General features: G+C 43.1%; 3 protein-coding genes across 26 annotated transcripts in view; 2 read left to right on the forward strand and 1 right to left on the reverse strand.

Moving 5' to 3' along the window:
- Window positions 1-1,685, reverse strand: part of RUBCN (rubicon autophagy regulator) — a 32,435-nt gene extending 30,750 nt beyond the window's left edge. For 2 of the 5 annotated variants that reach the window (XM_055724138.1, XM_055724139.1), the window contains exon 1: window positions 1,587-1,681. The gene's annotated coding sequence lies outside the window, so the exon portion shown is untranslated. Of the gene's footprint in view, window positions 1-1,586 lie in introns of all 5 variants that reach the window. The other 3 variants (XM_055724141.1, XM_055724136.1, XM_055724140.1) reach the window with 3 other exon arrangements.
- An 85-nt stretch (window positions 1,686-1,770) lies between these two features.
- Window positions 1,771-16,092, forward strand: FYTTD1 (forty-two-three domain containing 1). 3 transcript variants are annotated; one of them, XM_055724148.1, is made up of 10 exons: window positions 1,771-1,947; window positions 4,643-4,714; window positions 5,163-5,294; window positions 8,241-8,386; window positions 9,197-9,309; window positions 10,136-10,232; window positions 11,286-11,347; window positions 12,187-12,261; window positions 13,067-13,193; window positions 14,301-16,092. In XM_055724148.1, the coding sequence occupies exons 1-10, from the start codon at window positions 1,845-1,847 to the stop codon at window positions 14,304-14,306; spliced, it is 933 nt and encodes a 310-aa protein (XP_055580123.1). In that variant the 5' UTR covers window positions 1,771-1,844; the 3' UTR covers window positions 14,307-16,092. The 3 variants fall into 3 exon arrangements, with proteins under 3 accessions (XP_055580123.1, XP_055580120.1, XP_055580122.1); XM_055724145.1 differs by having other exon boundaries at window positions 1,772-1,947; window positions 14,297-16,092; XM_055724147.1 differs by lacking the exon at window positions 4,643-4,714 and having other exon boundaries at window positions 1,774-1,947; window positions 14,297-16,092.
- Window positions 16,093-17,388: 1,296 nt separating this feature from the next.
- Window positions 17,389-21,008, forward strand: part of LRCH3 (leucine rich repeats and calponin homology domain containing 3) — a 68,364-nt gene continuing 64,744 nt past the window's right edge. For all 18 annotated transcript variants that reach the window (XM_055723410.1, XM_055723420.1, XM_055723414.1 and 15 more), the window contains exon 1: window positions 17,389-17,678. In XM_055723410.1, the coding sequence (XP_055579385.1) occupies window positions 17,441-17,678 (238 nt within the window). In that variant the 5' untranslated portion in view covers window positions 17,389-17,440. The remainder of the gene's footprint in view (window positions 17,679-21,008) is intronic.

Raw genomic sequence — 21,008 nt, forward strand, 5'->3', positions numbered from 1 at the left:
AACTCCCTCCTCTCATTCTTAGCTTCCATGATAATACTCCCAGAAAAAAACTCCAACTCTGCAGTTAAGGGGCAAAGCCCTGTATGGTATTTCAGTGCAGGTGCCCCCCCAGCACAGGATGACAGAACTGTTGCCGTGAGTTACGCATGCGAGGAGTTGGTTGTGCGTTGGGTACTTAGGATATCGCATCTGCCACAGAGTATTTATTTTAGCAAATGAGCATATGGAATATGTGGGCAGTTAATGAAATGTGGGAGTGTTCCTACTGCAAGGAGTTGTGTGTAAGGTCATGCATATGGAAATATTTATTCCTGCCCAAGGGTGTTCACAACATATTCCCTGGAGTCTCAGTACACAGCTCCCGCTCTCTGGAGGGGGTCAGCCAAACCCTAAACCAAGCTATACTTCGGTTATGTTGCAATGCCTACTGAAAGCCAAGGGTGACAGAAGTCAACTTTTGAATGGCAGCCTCAGCACAGCTCCCAGAGAAAACTCAGGGAGCTGTGGACAGTAATGCCACTGACACATCAGGAGTGGGGAAAATTGCTACAGATTTTCCTTTCAGCATTTGCTGCTTGGTTTCTGAAGGAAGTCCAGCCTCTGCAATCATGTTGTTTGGCCATCTGCTCCTTCCTTTACTATCTCTGGAATTCAGTGACCAACTTCAGCCAACTCTGAGCAAGATGTAGAGACCTCAAAGGTAATTACCATCTCTTAAATAAAGTGCCAAATTAAGTGCCACTGTGTAAGAAAGAGGTAGATCCCAGCCCTGTTGCAACTCCTTTAGCAGCAGCTAGCTGACCATGAGGTATGTGTGCACCGCTGACCCGCCAACCATACGCACAGCTCCAAGGAACGCAAATATACGGGGGAAGGATGTGGGGGGGACAGACTTCAATAGGTTCCTTGTTCAAAGAACAAGTTGTTAATAATTTCTCTTCTGAATTTCTGAATCATGTGATTCTGACCAAAAACTGGAGATGACAATTCTGAAAAGAACCCAAAGAAGACAAAATGTCAGTAGTCATACTGTTCTGTTTTTAAGTAGTAATTTTAAACTTTATGTGGTATTTTGAAGTAGGAACCTGGTTTGAACCCTGATGATTGACGTTTGGGCACAATTCTAGAAACCAGGATAGCTTGGTGTTCCTGTTCACAGAACAGGCTATTTCTCTTAACCGCACTGGGGTCCCAGGACAACGCACCCGGCGTTCAGCTCGACCCTGCACCACTTCAGCGCTCCACCGGCCCTGCAGCAGCGCCGCCCCGCCCCCTGCACCAGCAGCCCCGCTTCCCAGGCCCCTGGCACCCCAGGCCGCTGGGGCAGGGGGCCCTCGTCCCCCGGGGACGCCCGCTGTCCCCAGGGAAGCCCTCCCGCAGGCGGCCTCCGGGCGGCCGGGCCGCCAGGACCCAGCCGGTTACCTGGGCGCCCCGCCACTGCAGCCCGCCGGGTTCGGGGCCGCCCCCCGGCCCAGGCTGTGAGGGGAGCGGGCAGGACTGACCCCGGGCAGCCGCTGGCTCCTAAGGCGACGCAGGGGCACAGGGCCGCGACTCCCCCCTCCCCGACCCCTCCCGGCCCGCTGTACCTGCTCCTCCCGGCCGACAGGGGGCGGCGCGCCAGGCCCCGAGCGGGCGGGGATGGAAGAGGGGAAGCGGCGCCGCTCGGCGCAGGCGCCCGCCGCCGGGGCTGGCGGGGGCTACTGCGCATGCACCAGCTGGCCGCGCCGGGGGGCGGGGCGGGCTGAGGCGCCTGCGCGTCCGCGCCCTGCGCATGCGTGCAGCCCGCCGGCCGAGGCGGTGAGGGGAGGCGGCGAGGGGAGGCGGCGGTGGTCCTGCGGGCAGCCATGAGCGGGTTCGGGGCTGCGGCGCCGCCTTCGGGCTCCTCGGCTGTGGCGGGGGCCCGGAACGGCAGCAGCGACAGCCTGGAGAAGATCGACATGTCCCTCGGTGAGGAAGGCGCCTCGGGCCCGCCGCTGTGGGGGAGCGGGTGGAGGGGCGCGGGCTGAACCAAACGCTGGGGCCGAGGGGAGCGGAACGAACCAACAGGCTTTGCCGGCCCCGGCGCGGGCGGAACCAACGGGGGCCGTGGGGAGGCGGCCTGCGCCAAGTCGGGCGGGGGGTGCGGGGGAGCAGGAGCCTACCACAGCTGGAGCGCGGGGGGGCGGGATGAGAAGCTGGCTTCGGGGCCTGTGGGCCCGCCGCGGCGGGGACGGGAGGTGAGGCCCGGCTGTGTCCCCGGGAGCAGCGGGGCTCCCAGGGGCCTGGCCTTGGAGCATCGCCGTCCCTGGCTAAGGAGGAGCCGGATGGGTCCCCTTTGTTCCTTCTGGGTGTCCGGAGCAGGCTGAAGACCGGGGCGCTGCGTGCATTTGGCACCAGCCAGGCCCACGGCGCCCAAGCCTTTTGCTGGGTGGTTCCCGGGAGAGCGTCACAGGACCTCGCCTGGCACTCCTGGTTACAGAGGTGGGCGTTGTGAGGTTGCCACTCGGCTGGCTTTGCCCTTATTTTCTTCTCAGGTTTGGAAGTCGGTAATGGCAAGTCTCCTTTGTAACCCTTTTGCAGTACTTTACCAGTCGGATCAAGCGTGATGTCGTCTCTACCACATAGTTTCCTGTGACAATCAACCCTCTCTCCCTTGGCCTCCCATTGGTTGTGTGTTAATTGCACAGCCTCGTTACACATCTGCAGAGCCGTGTCTCTGGAGTGTGTCTGAGAAACTGACATCTGTGCAATTTCAAAGAGGTATCTCAGAGTAGATCTGGGACTATGCATTGAGTTCCCTTAACAGTTGGGGACACTTATGGTATGTTCCTGGAGTGCACCTTCCAGTTTAGTTTTAGAAAAAAATCAAAAGCCAGCTGGTTTTGTACACTCCAAGGCTGCTCCATGATGCTACCAGAGTGTAGTAGATGGGTACTATCAGGATATTCACTTCAAAAAGCAAAGTCATAATGTGAACTAGAATGTTGGCTGTAGGTTTAGCCTTTGTGGATTTGTACAGTTTTTCCTTCAGTAAATAATCTGGTGGAGTTCTTTGTTTTGGCAATGGAGATAACTCGTTAAATGACATTTAGAGTGAATGTGGAGTAGCATTACAGCATTCATATAAATCTAGTTTTATTTGTAGCACACTGAATCTTTGTTTCCAAGGTTATCAAGGTTAATAGAGTTATTGATTCCGAGTGGCCAGTTGTATTTTCGTATATTCCAATGTTTCTTGGCCAAGTTAATCTTTTGATTAGCCACTACTATGTGTTCTGGACATTGACTAATAGATTGCAAAGGGCTGTTGTGTTGTCGTGGTGATACCTTGTTTAAGAGGCTGTTGTGACCCACATCTGTCGTGATATCAAAAAAATTGATACAACATTAATCTAGGAAAACTTAAAAATCTAGATCTTAATATTCAGTATTTTCTCATACAGTAATACGCTTGGCTTTGTTGCTGGTGTGTTATGTGCAACTCATCTGAAGCTAAGCTTCCAGTTTGATAATGTTCCCAGATTATTCAGCTGTTCTAACTGTGGGTTTGATTTCTGATCTCAGGGCAGGACAGGAGAAAGCTGAGACACACTGAAGCAAACAAATGCGTAAAGTCCCAGATACCCTTCATTTCCCCAAATAAGAGAATAGCTGAAACTTAAGTTCTTCTGTTTAAAAACTTGTAACCCTGTGTGCATCAACAACTAACTTGCTAAAATGGGATTTAAGATGGAGCAGATAAAACTGTGAAGCAAGGAACTGCGGTCTTAGAGTGGTGGGTTTGTATCATGGGTACACAGGAATGGGAGCAGCTATTATGCAGAATTACATATTCTGTTCTAACAGTTTTGAAAGTCTCAGGTTTTGTGGAACATCACTTTACTATTGGTGCTACATTCAAATAATGCTCCTGGTTGAGTGCTGCTGTTGGCAGTGATAGTTACTGCTATTTTGGAGCTGTATACCCTTTTGAAGTGGCTTTGGTTTCCTTTGTTGTATAAAAAAGGATGGTTTGGTAATCCTTGCTCCAGGGATGATCCCTTTGGTAAAGAAGATTCTATAGAAGTCAAACCCTGAGTGACATGTATCAGTATTCCTTATCCTAATAGATTTTTTTCTGAATATTCAATCATTTTTACAGCAATGTAAGGTGATTTTCTCTTAGCATTACTTCAGCACTATACAAAACACTGGATAACAATGCTGTGATTTTTGTTTGGGTTTTGTTAAAATGGTGTTTTCTCTGTTCTGTGCCATCTGAGTCCATTTGAACTCAAATGCAGTAACCTCGTTCCCATCTATCCCTGACTCAAAAAAGGATGTCGACATGTTTGTAGTAGCTCCCCGTTGAAACATAACATTTTTATCTGTTATGCTGTCATGATCTAGATGCAAGAAACAGAATTTGGCACTTTGATTTAAGATCATTAAGCTAACAGTCAAATAAAAGCCTGCCACACATCTGTTGCTTTGCTCTTGTCTCCTGAGCCAGCTATCAGGTCAGTGAAGGAAATCAAACTGGTGTGGTGTGATTTGCACTTGACAGACCTGCTGCTGTTCACTTTTCATCAGCTTATTACCTTACGTGTATTCTTAAGCTGATTAATAATTTGTTCAGCATTGTTGCCCTGGACAATAGGTAAGATGATTTTTTGGATTGCAGATACCTGGGGAGAGAAGTCTTGTTTGCTTTTTTCCTATCATGTCAACCTTGGTGAACATATGAAGATAACTGGTAGGCTGAGTTCTTGCTGTGTGATTTTCCTTAAGTAACTTAGGATGGAAGAGCTAAGTCTTGAACCAGCATTTTGTCTGGAATCTGCAAAGTCTGGGAGTGAGATGGGATTATTTTTTCTTTAATGGTGTATAAAAACTAATGACTCATTCAGTTTAAAATTTAATGCTGGGCGGAATGCCATGATCTTTCAAGCCTCTTGGGTTTTTTGGATGTATGCAACTGCTTCTCTTTTGCTAGGGCGTTGTATTATTAAGCAAGTGCTGTAAGACTAACAGGGACTGGATGTTTTATAGTGATAGTATTTCTGGAACCTTAACTTGTATGTGCTAGCCTTGCAAGGTTAACTGGTCTATTTGCCAAGACTCTTAAGCTGCTAAAGTTTTTTCTTCAGAGCTAGAGTATATCTGCAGCGTGTCAAATTCTTCATTTTTTGTTATTCTTACAGACGATATAATTAAACTGAACAAGAAAGAAGAGAGAAAGCAATATTCCCCTAAAATGAAAAGAGGACTTCAGCAGAATCGAACTCGACAGTTCAGGACACCAGGCTCCAAGTGGGGAATCCAACAGCAGAAAGGTGCCAAACATAATGTGGATTGTGCAGTATCTCTTTTGAGCTGAAATGTAACCTAATGGAATGTATGGATTGATACAGTCAGTTCAGGTGTCTTTCAAATATTGTTATGTGTAGTTTTGATTATAATTTGATTCTTTTTGATCCAATTATGTTTGGTTTTGTTTCTGGTTCAGTGTGAGAAAGTTACTGACATAGGAGCTTAGCTGCTTGAGGGACGTTAAGTCAAGGAAGAATTTACTTACTGATTTTTTTTAAAAAAATTATTTTTAGAAATTGTGTTGATACTTTATCCCTTCTCAGAGATGGATAGAAAGAGTGCTTATATCAAAGCCTGTATATTAGGAAATGGGGAGGCCTTGCCAGAGCTCAGGGCTTTGTGCAAAAGATCCAGCATATTTATATTTGCTAGGTAGAATTCTCGTAGTAGGCCTTCCCAAAATAGCTGTTTCTACAGACTGTAATGCTGGTTCTGGGATATATAAATGGATAGTGCAGAGTGTCTGCGTTGGCTTTTCTTGTTAAGAGCTTGGGACACAAAGGAAGTACTGTGTCAGCCGCCTTAGCCAATATTTTTACAGTGGAATACAAAAGGGTGGGGAAAAAAATCATATAGACAGGGAGCGAGAGAAGTGCACAGTAACAGCTTTACTTGCAGGTTCCCCGAGTTAACTGTCATCAGGTTTTTTGTGATAAACAAGGGTCATATTCTAAAATGATTCACAGGTTTTAGTCCAGTACTTGGCCAGCGCCTCTTTGAAGTATAGGCTGGTTTTGCTTACATTTAATTTTGAAAAGTACTTTTTGGCACTGGATGATCAAAACATAGAAAAGTACTGTCTAATCAGAAAGCTTACTTCAAAACAAGCTAATTAGGTGTTTAAGTTAACACATGCAATTTGTTGTTTAGTAGCATTCATTTAAAATGAATACACATCTGTCTGGTGTATTCACAGTGATCCCATTCTATTCTTTGTTTTGCTTCGTGTTTGTTGTAGCAGCAGCTGGTAGTTAGCACCTTAGAGTAAATGTCTTTGGGGATCAGTGGAATGTCCTGTTGCTCAGGGCTCAGAGGAGTTTTGCTTTTTATACAGGCCAACATAGCAGTGTTACTTGCGCATCAATTGGTGACAGTGCATCAGTCAGCCCAAGTATAAGAATATTGGTGTAGGTGAAGAGTAAGTGAATTTAAGTTGTAGATTGTCAAACATGTAGGCTTCTATTTATGACCACTGTTGTCAAATGCAATTGTTTATGATCTAAAGGGCACAAAAGAAGGAAGTATTAGAATTTAAAGTTTTAGGAGAAAACTGAGCTGCAAATATAAAACTCTAAAGACGACCGTCTTGGCAGCTATTTTCCTTCCATGGAACCCTCCCTCCTTGCTTGCCCTTGTTCTAGGAAAAAGCAAAAAAATTTTTGTAAAATGGGCTTGCGGCATGTTGAAACATTGTGAATAGCTTTAACTGCTCCTTCCTATACAACTCTACACATTTTCTGCTGTTGAAAGCAAACCTCTTTTATATTGTTTTTTGAGCAGAAGATTAATTATTCTGAGCATTCTGCTTATTAGTAGCTTATGACCAACAGATTTATTGCTGCTTTGTTGCCATTGAAGTTACTCTGATAAGTTGCAAATTCTCAGTTGTTTATGGACAGCTACAGAAACCACAAATGATCAACAGAATTCAATTCTTTGCGGTTTTAGAAATGGCTGCCAAACTCTGGAAAGAAGCTAGGAACTTGAGCTAGTACTCTTTTAAGCATTCGGGGGGAGAAACAGAGAGAAGAATATGGTTCTTTAAATAAAAGTTGTCCTTGGTGATACACAGAATGCAACTGCACAAAACCCTGTGCAGCCTGAGCTAACTTTGAAGTTGTCATTTTTTTGAGCAAAGATTGGTCCACAGAGCTCGTAAGGTCCCTTTCAGCCTAAGTAACCCTGTTTCTCAGCTTTTCTCTTTGAAAAGATTATTTGCTAACCACCCACAAAATGTGGGTACATAGCAGTTTCTCCATGGCAAATTTATCTAAGCTGTGTTTTGGTCCATAGCGTACTTCATGTGGTGGCTCCTGCCTCATGAAAAAACACAGATTTATTATCGATGCTATGAAGTCAGATATGTCAAAATTAATGTGTCTGTTGCTATAGCGCTGACTCCTTAGTCTTAAACTTATCTTGCAGTCTGAGGTTGTAGAGGGGATGATACTCGGGGGTAAAACTGAAACATGGTTGTTATTCATAGTGTGAGGCTAAGTGGCTCCAGACAGGGTTAACCAGACCCTTGTAACTGGAGATCTGAGATGTTTATACTACAGACCTCAGACTTAAAAACCTTTTATATTCAAAGGCTGCTTTCCATTCTATTTCATGCAGACTGCCATGCCGACTTCTAATTGAAAACACTTTAAATGTGATGTAATTCATACGCTGTTTAATATGGTGGTGTGGGCCAATTGCTATGTTCTTTTTTCTTAAGTCATGTCTTGGGAACCACTGATCTAAATAAATAAGCTTTGAAGTTGCTTTTGTTCTTTTTTTTAATAAAACTGGTAATTTAAAGTTTGCTGAATGGGTAGAGAGCTGGGGGTTTATTTTGGTTTGGTTTTGTATTATTCAGTGCTTGGTGAAGTTCCATTTTGGAGTATTTTGGTAGTTTTCTATGCCAGAATTAAGTTGTCCCTGTAGACATGTTAGCAGCAGAAATTAATGCAATGAACTAGAGCAAAACTGTGATCTATACGAGGAGCTGATTATTGTTGTGCTAGGGCTTGGGCCAGACCTGCTAAAATAACTGAATGACCAAATTGTCTTAAAAAGTATAGTGATAGGTTCTGCTCTAAGGCTTGAAGCCTGCAGCCAAATAACTTGCATTGCCTGCATAGCATCTTAAAGCAGTAAGCTTTTTCTTTGAATAATAATTGTTGAACTTCTCATGCTTGTTGCAGGTTATGGTAAAAATCGTTTGGGACGGAGGAAGAAGATAGCAGGGAAGAAGCGTTCTTATGGAGTTATAACCGGCTTGGCAGCCAAGAAAGCAGTGGGTTCACACAAAGGAATTAGTCCCCTGAACAGGCAACCACTTAGTGAGAAGGTAATTAATGCAGTTCTAGTGGTTTATGTAAGAACAGATTAAAAAAAATTAAATACAATGGCTTCAGCACAGTGTTACTGCAATATAAAATGGAAACATCTGGTACAGCCTTTTATTAAATTAGGGATGTGTTAGCTGAGTTCTTGTTTGTTAGAGGGGTGGTTAATGACTAGGTTGAAAGTTGTTTTAACACTTAATTGGGTTGCAAGTGATGAAAATTGAAGTACAGAAGTGTGTTCTGTGCAAGCATGGAGATAGTAACTGTATTTTTACAAGAAAAGCTCACTTATTAGGATGTCTTGTATTTGCATTGCTTCGTTACAAACCAGTGATTCAGCCAGCATCCAGACCTTAAGCATGTACAAAAATGGAAGCTTTTGTAAAATACTTAACTCCATCAGTAGGCTCCCTCTTCTGTACTCCTCCAGTGTATTGTCTACTCAATCTCATTCAGTATTGTAGGATGGGGATTGCTTTTGGATTTGTGAAGAATAATTTTAAAGATGTGTGAAGCATGTATTTTGTCAGTTTAGGGAGATATAATAACCAAAAAGTAACTGCTAAGCTCTTGGGGTTTGTTTTTGGTGGGGTTTTTTGGTGGGGGCCGGGGGATGGGGGGGGGAGGGTAGCCTGGAAAGGAGGGGAATATATATAACTCATGCAAGTGTAGAAGTTATTTTCAAATTATACTAGACTGTGAAAGGTAGGCAAAGCCAAATGTATTCTCTATGCAGTTTGTAAATTGGAATTGAAGGAAAAGTGTTTGTGCACAGTATACATATATGCTATGTATGTTTACTGTTTTTTAAGAATGCACAGAGGAATTACCCTGTTTTGAAAAAGAAAACAAACCTGCAGAGACAATCTGAAATGCAGAGAAAACAAGCTCCAGCCCTTAGGAGGCCTGCCCCACTAAATAGAAGGTAAAATACCAACTCTGCTTTCTGAACTGTTCTTGACAACTTTCCAGTGAGCCTTATTTGATGGGACTGAGTCCAGGAGAAGATGGTAGGTACTAGCAGTAGTGACACATTCAAGACCATCATGTGTATGAAGTTCTACAAATTTGGAAGCCAAGCACAGAACAAATGTGGTCTCAATACAAAGCCAGATATTTATTACCATGTAGAGCACTCTGTTTGTGAGCACCTGGTATTCTGCCTTCGTTTAAATCGTAGGCAGCCTATATGGAAATGGCCAATCTGGATTTTGGTAGCTTTGAAATAAAAGCCATGGGTTTCTGAACTTTCTACATAAAATGCCTTTGTAGAAGCTGGTGCCATCTTCAGTTTCATGGAAGCTATTGCATGTTTTATTTGTGCTGGAATTAACATGCCTGTTTTAAACTGCATCTTAACTGGTGTCCGTGATGAAAATTCTTACTATGTGACTATTGTAGAAAGTGTAAGCAAACTTTCTTTATACATACCAAGACTTGTTTTACTTTAATCGGCAACATTTAAAGTGCTGGAGGATACTGAGTGAAGTAAAAAGCAGAGTTAATGACCATACTGTCCTGTGAAGTACGAGTGTTACGCTTCCAAGTAACATAAGTGATTTCTCCATTTGAGTAATGTGATTTTTTCCTAGTAGATGAGCAGCTTATTGCAACTGAAATGTTCAGCCTCAAAGAGGCAACGTTGCAGATGTCCTTAGGGATGTAGTGGGCTCTAGCCTGCCTTCTGTCATAGTCTCTCTAAGATGTTATCTTTGGAGCCTTTGATAACTATACTTTAATAAATATTACAGGAATAACATGCCATCCACTTTTGCCAGAATTGGAAACAAACTAAATCAGCAGAAAGACACTCGTCAAGCAACTTTCCTGTTCAGAAGGGGCCTGAAGGTAATAAAAATCACTGAAAACAACAACAAAATTGTGCCACAGGTTCTAAGCTAACCTATAACTCTGATATTAATGAATCAACTCTGAGTATCAGAGCTGAGTAGAAACTTTAGGTGGACTGGGAAATAGGCACGGGTTCTTCTAGGCGAATGTACTTGTCCTTTTCAGTTACTGTAACCTATTGAGTCTTGCTTCCTGTTCCAGTGTAGCCGGACTGTTCAGAGGGGCATGGATCTTGTCAGAATGTTTGACGGTAGTTGCCACGTATTAATTTTTCCTTTTAAAAGTAAATGTTGGAAAGCACTGTACAGCTTGCAAAAGTTACCTTTGGGTGAAGGTTAGAGCAGAAATGTGTTTTAGAATCTGATTATGGGGTGGTTTGGGTTTTTTTTAAACTTTTTTTGGGATGTGTGTATATATTCTAGTTATTTAAGTTATTATTTTAGTTACCTAAGTATTTTTTAGTTGTTTTGAGTAAGATAAAGAGAATAGAGAGTGTGCAGTGCATGATAAGGGGTGTTCTCAGTTTTCATTTGTACCCACATTCTATGTCTGCCATTGTTGTGAATGTAAGTAGCTGTTGTCTTCCATCCACGTGGATTGTGGAATTACGGACAGGATCAGGAGGGAGAAAACCAAAACCAAAGTCCTCTAAAACAGTAGTGAGGCTTAGTAGCGTATTGGATATTATGTATGTTAACATTCATCAGGTTAGGAACTAGCCTGGTTTTTCTTGCTGGCCTGATAACATTTTGGTGTACCTTGGTAAAGTGTATGTTTGCTGACATGGTCCTCAAAAATGTTTCCATCTATTGGTTAAGTTACTGTCATTGACAATTTTTAAATCATTTTGTGTTCTTAAAGTAATTTTTTCCCAATGTCTTACAAAGGTAGTTGTATAGCTATCTTTGAAGTCTCTGAAAGTACAGCCCCATTCGTGCAGAGCATACAAACAGCTTTAAATTTCTGTTTTTTTAACTGCTATATTTCCAGCTGCTACAATGGGAATTGAAGCAGTATTCAAATCCAGTGTCTGTATTGATGTGTTTTCAGGTGCAGGCCCAAGTGCAGTCAACAGATGATCTTGATAATCAGACAGTAAAGAGAACTCGTCAGTAAGTATTTAATTTGGAAAACTTCAATTTGGTTACTCATGATTCTTGTTTTAGCTGTGGCTTCCTGGCTATGATAATTGAATGGGGTTTTCCCCCCCCTGCAGGCATCAGCTGAGTGACAGTGAAAATTATCTTCTGATTTAACCAGGAGGACTTTGTATAAGATGCTTGCAGGAATGAGGGGGAAGGTGGTAGCTTCAGAGGATCAGACTAATCTCTACCACTTGTGAATACTGCATAGACTGGAAAAAAAATTCAAATGTCAGTGTTCTCCTGAGCTCTTGAAGTAATTTCTATTTTATTTAAAAAAAATAAATATATATATATAAGCCTATGGAGCAGTTTGGAAGTAAACAAGGCACGCCACAAGGTAGATACTTGGCTTTCCGCCCACGTATTCTTCCCATATCATTCTGTGCCTGTTAGGCTCTTAGCCTGTTGTGTTACTAACAAACAAGTTGCCGAGTTGTGTTACTAGCAGCATATGCCACAGACCTGCAGTCTGCCACCTCTGGTTTGCTGTGAGGACCATTATGGCCCCATCTGTGACAAGGAAACCGAATGTTCTAAAGAAGTGAACATCTCAACCAGTGCTGTAGTTCTGGTACACCCTGCCAGCATGTGATGTAGCACTGACCTGAATAGGTTTAGATAATGTAAAAAAATACAAGAATCAATAACCAAGCTTCTTGTAGATTGTTTGACTGCTTGTGGTGTTCATACTGGCCTATATTCTGAAAGCTTGTACATTCTTTACTAGCCAACATTTTGGACACACATTTAAAGGTATTGAAACTTCTGCCACATTTTTGTAAGTGATTTCTGTGTTTTCAAACTAGATGGCGAACTTCTACCACAAGTGGAGGGATTCTGACTGTGTCTATTGACAACCCAGGAGCAATCATAACCCCAGTGTGAGTTTTCAGAAAAGTTCTGAAATGTTCTTAAGTAACTGAAATCACTGTTCTGAGCCGTTTAGTAAGTTCCTTGCAGATAGTATTTCAGGTGATCTGAAGGTCACAGCTTTTTGCGAAGATTTCTAAACCTGCCCCGTTTCCGAGCTATATTTGTATTAACATCACAGCTGGATTTCACAAGGCATGTCCCAGTTGGGGGCTTGTTGTGGTGTATAAAGTTGAAGAGTGGTGGGCTGATAGATTTTCATCTTGCCTGCCTTTCCCAAATCACTGTATTGCAGCTCTTTTCCTTCTCTATCTGAATGAAAATGAATGAACTTCTAGTTGATGAGTGATGGTAATAGTTCCTCCCTGATTCATAAAGATATTGCTGGAGTTGTGATTAAAGAAAGCATTGCTTTATTTGTCTTTGGGAAATTGATGGTACTGTTGTTTCTTGAGGTGTTTTATTTTAAAAATCTCTTGAGTAGCTCTTTCATTAGTAGCATTTTACCTATAAGGAAGACTACCAATTGTTATTTTTTGTATTTGTGGGAATAATTAACCGCAAATGATGCGTTTGTCAGTAGGAGAGAGAAAAGATAAGATGGCTTCCGGCCGGGACACTTGCTGTCTGAAAACAATTACAAATGGTACCCTTTATAGTTCTGCTTGACTTTTACCTTCTCGAATTTGTGCCTTCCAGCTATTCATCCAGCCTGATCAAATGGCTTGATGAAACATTCATAATGCTATCTGCATTAAGGCTTTATTGCATAAAACATATATTCACTGTGTCCTTTGTAATATTCTTCTTTCACAGTTCCCAGAAATTACGATTAACTCGTACTCCTGTGCCACCATTTCTGATGAAGAGGGACCAATCTGAAGAGAAGAAGATTCCTAAAGGGGTTCCATTGCAGTTTGATATCAATAGTGTTGGCAAACAGGTAAATGCAGTTTCTTTCCTTAACTGTGGAAGTAGTTCCAAGACAGATAAAAGCCAGTGAGCCAGGCACTTTCCTCCTAGGCTCACTAGTGACAGAAAGAGGGAACTAGTGTCTACTTCTTGTTTCCACTTCTGGTTCTTCCATTAACTTGCTATGTAACTTCAAGCAAGTACCTAAACTCACTGTTCCTGTTCTTCTACTTCATGTCCTGCATGCTGACATGCTTTAAATGGGATGTAAAATGTTGACTATTTCTGAAAGCCTTCTGATGTTCCTGCTGTGCTTGAATCAACAACCGTGTATAATTCAGGGATGAGCTTCTTGCAGTTGTGTAATGTGCATGGAACCCTGACAGCTGAATTTATAAGGCAACTTTTGCTATGCATCTAGGAAAAAAAGTTAAATGTGATGATGTAAAGGCTTGAAAGATGAGCAATTTTTCATAAGTTTCATGAAGGCAGGCAATTTGGTGCAGGAATCTTGGTGCTGTCATTGAAGGAGTTCTCTTATAATCAGCTCCTTACTACCAGCTGTAGAAAACTACATGAGGTCAGGGTGTCAGTCCGGATTTGTTCCTTCCATGAATAAGCAGTATGTCAAAAATAGTCTGCTACTGTATTGTGAAAATAGTTGAACTTTTGGACTAGATTCGAGTCTAGTGCCTCAACTGGATGGACTGGAAAGCAACCTGCATTAACATGGTTAGAATGCTGCATTTGTTGAAGTTGCATAGAACCTGTGTGGGGGAAATGAGTGTAGTGAAAGCTCCCTTTTTCAGTCCGTCCTCAGTTCAACTTACAATATTTTGAGTAGACTTTCAGTTTTGACATTGTACATTGTGTACCATGTATTCTTAACAAATTCTGAGAAATGCTAGCTCTTGATGTATAGTCCCATCTGATTTTTTAAATGATGCAGGAAATAATGAAATCAAATCAAACTTCATTTTTTGGGGTTTTTTTGTTTGTTTGTAAATCAAAGTAAGGCAATTAAGAATTCAAGTGATGATATAAAATGAGGAAAAAATTATTCTTGTCTCTGTTACCTTGATTACATTAACCTAACATCTTTTAAGTTTATGGTTAAAAGACTTTATTTTTCAGACAGGGATGACATTGAACGAACGTTTTGGGATCCTGAAGGAACAAAGAACAGCACTGTCGCAGAACAAAGGAAGCCGTTTTGTAACAGTGGGTTAACCTGACAGATGGACTTGAGCACTGATCCCACCTACCTAAGAAACTGAGATAAAAGTGGGCAAAAGAACACAGCATATGTCACTGAAATTCTCTAGACTTTTTGCTAAAATGGTGGCAGAACTATCTCTCTTTATTACTTTTACTTCAAATGGTAAAAGATACGATGCCCTGAGGGGGGAAAGTGGGGAAACTGATCTGCTGGAGTGGCACCATCACCTGGTTGGAAAAGATTACATGGCCCAGCTGATGACAAACACAGGTTTTGGTTCATCTTGCAAACATGAATTTTAAAAGTTTTGGGCTTGGGGTTTTCTTGTTGGGGTTTTTTTTTTGTTTTATTTAGGAGTGCTCAGTATCAGTTCTTTGACCCCTCTGTTATGGTAAAGATTGTGTAACTGTTTCATTACAAACCCCATTTTAGGGTTTTTTAGGGACTGGCTATGAACTTTCCTTTGGACTGCAGTTTGGCACAGAGCCTCAGTCCCTGAATACTTTGGTAGTGATGTAGCAGCATTTTTCATGGGAGCATTGGTTGTACTTCTTTGTGCTTTTGAAGTTCAATTTTTTTTCCTTTCTTGAAAACTTAATGTTTTGCATCCTCACTTTTTCATAAATAAAGCTATTAGTTGAGACCCAAAATATATAAAGGGGATGGGGACTATTGTACTCTTATCCTTAAAAGTTTCTAGATCATATTGGAGGAATACTGCACAGGCAGTGTGAGAGTAATTTATATTACAATTAGCTCAAGTTCATCTTCCTCCTCTGCAAATGGGGTATGCCTGTCTCCTATTTTTTCTTTAAACTTTTGCTTTCTATTTGTTTTTTAAGTTGTTTTTTTCCACAAACTTAATGCAATAACTTCATATTTTTGAGTAATTTCATAGGAATAAATGCAACAGTTTACAGGGAAGTCAGTGGTATGGTAGAGTTCCTTACCCTCCCAGACAGAATTGTTATCTTTCATACCTTGCCCCAGAGGGTTTTCTCTGGCTCTTAGAAATAGCCAGAGGCAGGCAATCTAATGGCACTTGTTTGTATATACCAAAGAGAGTAAAGATGTGAAGCTCATCAGAAGTGGTCAGACATCTTGAAATTGGCTGAAAGTAGGGAACATTGCTGGAGGAAAAAGCCCTCAGTTTGCCAGTATGTGTAAGGCATTAAGCAAGAGCATGTAGTCACTTGCTTTAAGCTTAGTTTTGTGCCTCAGAATCTGCAGGATGGTAACAACTGAAACATCCTCAGCGTCTATTTTTATGATCCCTAAAACTGAGGCACCTGTTCAGAATTGCTTCCAGACCAAGAACTGATGAACTTAACACTGTTCTATAGCAATGAGATTTAGGTGCAGTTAGGTTGATTGGCTTGCTGCATCCAGAAATGTTTATGGTCTTTGAAGTAGGTTTAATTCCTTTTATTGTTCTTGAAGAATTTACATTTGACTTCTTACAGAGGTGGTTTCCTTGCATTTTTATCTCAAATTCCAAGTTAACTAGCATTTACCAGGAACTTCAACGTTGAAGAGCATTTGACAGTAGAAGGGCTTTTGTTTGTACAGCAGTTTTAAAGTCAGAGTGCATCCTGATGCTATATAGTACTTAAACCCTTATTTTTAATGTTGAAAGATATACCTTAGCAGAAACAAACTAAACGTAATGGTGTTAAGAGATTTTTCTTAATTACTAGTAGGATTTTTTTTTTTTTAAAATGTCCCACTGTTAGAATTTGAGTAGATAAAGTGGTGTCAGTCACCTTATTTCAGTGTATACATTTTCCATGTGCCAGGATGCAACAAAAAAAAATCTTTTGCATCAGCACAGATGCAAAACATTGATGCAATGCATCAAAAAATGCTAGTTTGTATTTAATGAGAAGATGCTTTACACTGTACCTTTTGGTATTTTTTGGAGAAGTTATTACATTTGATCTATTCTGAAGCTGTTAATTTTTCTTTTTTTTTTTTTAATAAAAAGTTACAGTTTCATACTGTCTTGTTCCTGTTATAACCACCTGGGCGATACATCGGTTATGTGATTTTCTGGTATCCTTCAAGGGCTTCTTAATTATTCAATTCTTATTAAGCCGCTATTTGGTATATTGTTTGGAACATTTAATTCAAAGAGGGCTTGCATTCATTGCCCAGCTTAATAGCCTGAAAATTGAGCACCGTATAAGCTCACTTGCATTTAAATGTGTCAGCTATGAACCTATTTTTCAGTAGCACCGTCTAATTTAGTGGATTGGCGTGATTATAGTACCAGCTCCCTTAATCTTCAGCCCAAGCACTGGTTTTCGTGTTGCTGGAGCATGTCTTGCTAGCAAGAAGTCGCTGCCTGGCGTTGCAGGATCAGCGGGAACGCCCTGACGGGCTGCCACAGTCACGACGGTGAGCGCGGTGCTGGCCGGAGGCTCCGGTAAGCAGTGCAAGTGCTGCTGTTCATTGATGGTGCAGGAAAAAATTACAGCCTGTAGGTACCAGTGGTAAGGTGGTGCCTACAGCCCTTGTTCTCCCTCGCCAGCTTCAGGCAGCCTGCGGACACGCTACAGTTGCAGCGTGAGCAGCAGGCCGGCGCTTTCCCGGAGCAAGGTGGGCATTTATTCGGACGCTGCAACGAGTGCGACTCCTTAAGGATTGATGACATCGAGGAAAAGACACGGAGCAGTTGGTACTTTTCCCTCCTGGCTCCCGTGGCCCGTTGTGCGGCAGCCGGCGGGGCGTCGCCCCCCCCCCGGGCGCCTACGCTTCCGGAGCTCGGAAAGCGTGCCGGCACCACCGCCGTGGCCGGGGGCAGGCGGGCCCCCTCGCACGCCAGGTTACCCCAGGCGAATGGAAAAATGACGCCCCAAAAGAGCTGATTTCGGGTTATTTTGACGAGGCGCCGCGCGTCCCCCCGCCCCCCGCCCGGAGACGGGCGGCTCGGCTGCGCGCGCGCCCTGTCACGGGTGGCGCATGCGCGCGCCCTGCCCTGCCCGGGGCTTTCCCGCGCCTGCGCAGGGGCGCGCGAAGCCGGAGCGGCGGCGGGCGGCGGGCGGCGGCGGCCAGGGGAAATGGCGGCCGCGGTGCTGGCGGCGCCGGAGGGCGGCTCTGCCGTGATGCCAGCGGGGAACGCGGCGGCTTGTTCTCCGCCACCCGGCCCTTCAGGCCCGGGTTCGTGGAGCCGCTCCCTGGATCGAGCCTTAGAAGAAGCGGCGGCCAGCGGTACCCTCAGCTTGAGCGGCAGGAAGCTCCGGGACTACCCGCGGGCCAGCGCCGCCAACCACGACCTCAGCGACACCACCCAGGCCGGTGAGGGACGCGGCGCCGGGGGGCGGGGGGGCCGGCGCAGCGGGGAAAAGAAGGATAGGGGGAGAAGGGGAGACGACTGGCCCTGCCTTGCCCTCGTAAGTGCCTCGGGGCTGGGGGCAGCCGGTGTGGCGGGCCCTGGCAGCTCCCCATCGCGGGGCGGGGGGGTGGGGGGTGGCTGTTCTCCCCCCGCCGAGAGTGAAGCTGAGATCAGTTTGCTGCCTCCTCAGTAACTTGAAGCTGGATGCGCGAGGAGGAGAAATTTCCTCAGTGGATGTTGGGGGGGGTGGAGCCCCCCTCATTCTCTTGAGGGGTGTGGGGGGGATTCCCTCAGCGGTGGCGGTGCCCGCAGGACTCACTGGGGCCGCTTCTCCCTCACGTTCCGGCCGCCCCCCTCCGCCCTTCCTCCCCCGGCCCGCGGCGGGACGGGGAGCCGGGGCAGGGCTCTCCGCCCTTCTCGGCCCCGTGAGATCGCTCCCTTCGTTGAGTTTTTTTTCTTTGTCGTCTCTACTCTAGAGGTGTTTCCCTTCTTGGAGGCGGTTTTAAAACGAGTGATGAGGCTTTTCTCAGTACTGCTGCGGTTTTAGCCAGGCATGTTCTTGTTATGATGTATGTCTGTGTGAGGGTGTGTGTGTTTATACCCATCTATACGCGCCCTTGCCATCTCTCCCCATGTGGTGTTGGCAGGGGCAAACAACTTTCCAAGAAGGGCTGTCAGGTGTGCATGTGCCAAAGACAACTGTTTCTTCTGCTCTTATGCTTCTATTATGGTTATGACACCCATAAGCAAAATATGAAAGCTACTGTTAACAGAGTGATGTCCTTTTTTTTTTTTTTTCTCCTGTATGATACAGATAAAAAGATTAAGGATTTTTAAGAAATATTTTACAAGGTGTAGTAAGCAATAGTTTTTTTCCCCCTCTGCTCCTCAAATATGCACATAGCAGTAGATTAAAAAGATATACTTTCCTTGTAAGCACTTGATGATAAGCAAAACCATGTTGGCAGAGTATGTTTACATATTACTGTATTGAGTACAGAGATGAGACTTGGGAAATGAGAGTTTGTGCAGGATGTAGGATGTACATTGTATAGAGCAAATCTAGTTTATGTTTGTTTTGATTGTCTAGTTGTGTGAAGTAGGAGTAGTTTTAAAAGATGTCAACACGCTATTTGTTTAGCTTTGATTGCTTTCTATGCAGTCATTTAGATTTTCTAGTGTTTTGAGTTGTAGCTTAAGAAACTTAAACTCCAAATGTCACGTTTTTTAAAGTTACCATGTTTGTTAGTTTGTTGATACACTCTCAGTGAAGTAATTCACAATGGAGCCTCCTTTAAAATTGTCTGACTTCATACTCTGTCCTGTAACAACCTATTTCTGCAAAAATCTGTCATTAATAGAAAAATATATATAAAAAACCCAAACCAACCACTGACCAAACCTTGAGGCACTTGAGGCAGCCGTTTGGTTGACTTGACACATCTATAAATAAAAATGCTTCTTGTTAGGGTATAAAATTTTTTTTGTTCAAAGGGTTTTCTGCAAATGCAGTTGCACAATGTATGTGTAGTGGGCTGATCTGTAAGCAAATGCAGAACACGCATTTGTGAGGGATTTGGTTTTTTGTTTATACTACTATTCATTTACTGTACTCTTAAACAATTTGTGGGAATTCTTGTTTCCACCGAGGTTCCCATCTATTGTGATGACTATTTACATTGTAGTTGTTCAAGAAGCATTAAATGCTAATAAGCGGCAGTGCATACCATACACTTTTGTGCATTTATCATCACAATGAACCTTAGAAAAAAGCTGGAGCTGTTCTTAAGTTGTAAGAAGCAAAGCTTATGGGGTGGATGGGGGATGGAGACATTTTGTTTAAATTCTCTGTTTTGAAGGCTGCTGTGAATAACTTCTTCTTGTGCCTTTAGTGTGGTCCGTTCTATGATTTTCTGTTTTGAATAAGGCTGAACAGTGGAGAAAAATCTGTGCAGCCGTTTCTTACCTCCAGTTTTTAGTTAAGCACTCAGCTACAAGTTTAATCCGCTTCTTTCCAACATGTCAGTTTTTTTCTTGTGAACCTTCCAATCCTTTTGTATGGGAATAGCCACAAATAATACAGTATTATGTATATGTGTTTAAGTGTTTGCAACACCTAACAATAAATACTTTTAATAACTGCCTAGACCGTAGACTCCCAAGTGCCTTCCTGCATGCTGTGCTGCAAAGATTCAAAGCACATCAGGTGGGGCATGTCTGTGTGGAGTTTCATAAAAATCATTGGAATTCCACCCAAAGTATAAACTGAAGACAAGACAATGTATATGCAAACCTTACTCCTTTTTATGTTCCAGAATAGACACCTCTTTAGTGTGGATCATGTTATACTGGTATAGCTCATTCCTATTGTAGTAATAAAACTAATTGCGTGTCACTGTAACTGCATCAATGCTAAAGAGGTGGGAATGCGGCACATCCCTTATTAATACAACTACACTTCTAGAAAACCAGCACCTAGCATAGCCTTAAGCCTTAACAGAATCACTGGCCTTGCCTGGAAGCTGCTGTTAACACAGATGAACCAGCAAAGCGGGTCAGGAGGAACAGGGTATTAGAGATTAGATGCCTGATCAAGTTTAGTTGGGTGCTCTGTGCAGATTTTGAGGTTGATGGTGGGTGAGGGGAGAATCCCTTTAAGTAGATGTCAGTCGTAAGGTACATTTTCAAACATTAAATCAATGGGAAGATCACATTCATTGGATTTTTTATGGGTTCAGAGTTGACAGTAATACTAACCATGGTGCTCAAGCTGTAATAGCTTCTAGGTACCATTCTTAACCACTCACTAAACAATCATCAGAGCTGAGTTTCTGGCAGGTGTAACTTAACTGGAAAAATACTTGATAAACAGATAACAGAATATCTCAAGTTGGAAGGGACCCATAAAGACCATTGAGTCTAACTCCCAGCTTCTTGCAGGACTACCTAAAACTAAACTATATGACCAGATCAGGTTTGCTGTGTTTTTATTTTGGAAGTTAATATAATATTTCTGTTAGGCATCAGTGAAAAAATTAAGTTCCTTGTTAATCATTTGCCTCAGTCACTAAACTTTTCACTGGAAAGTGAATTCTCTAGTAATGTCAGAGCCTCATCTGCTTCTGGGCACTGCTGTTTTCCAGGTGGTGAAGACCCACAGGCAGCTTTTTAAACCAAAGTCAGTGCTTAAGGTTGTTCTCAGAACGGAGCAGGTAACTTCAGCAGGCATTGAAGTAACAGTAAGTTCCTGGTTGTTTTGTACTTCAACTGGAATTAAGATCATGTAATATAAA

Source organism: Falco cherrug, chromosome 11 (assembly GCF_023634085.1).
Source record: "Falco cherrug isolate bFalChe1 chromosome 11, bFalChe1.pri, whole genome shotgun sequence".
NCBI classification, from domain to species: Eukaryota; Metazoa; Chordata; class Aves; order Falconiformes; family Falconidae; genus Falco; species Falco cherrug.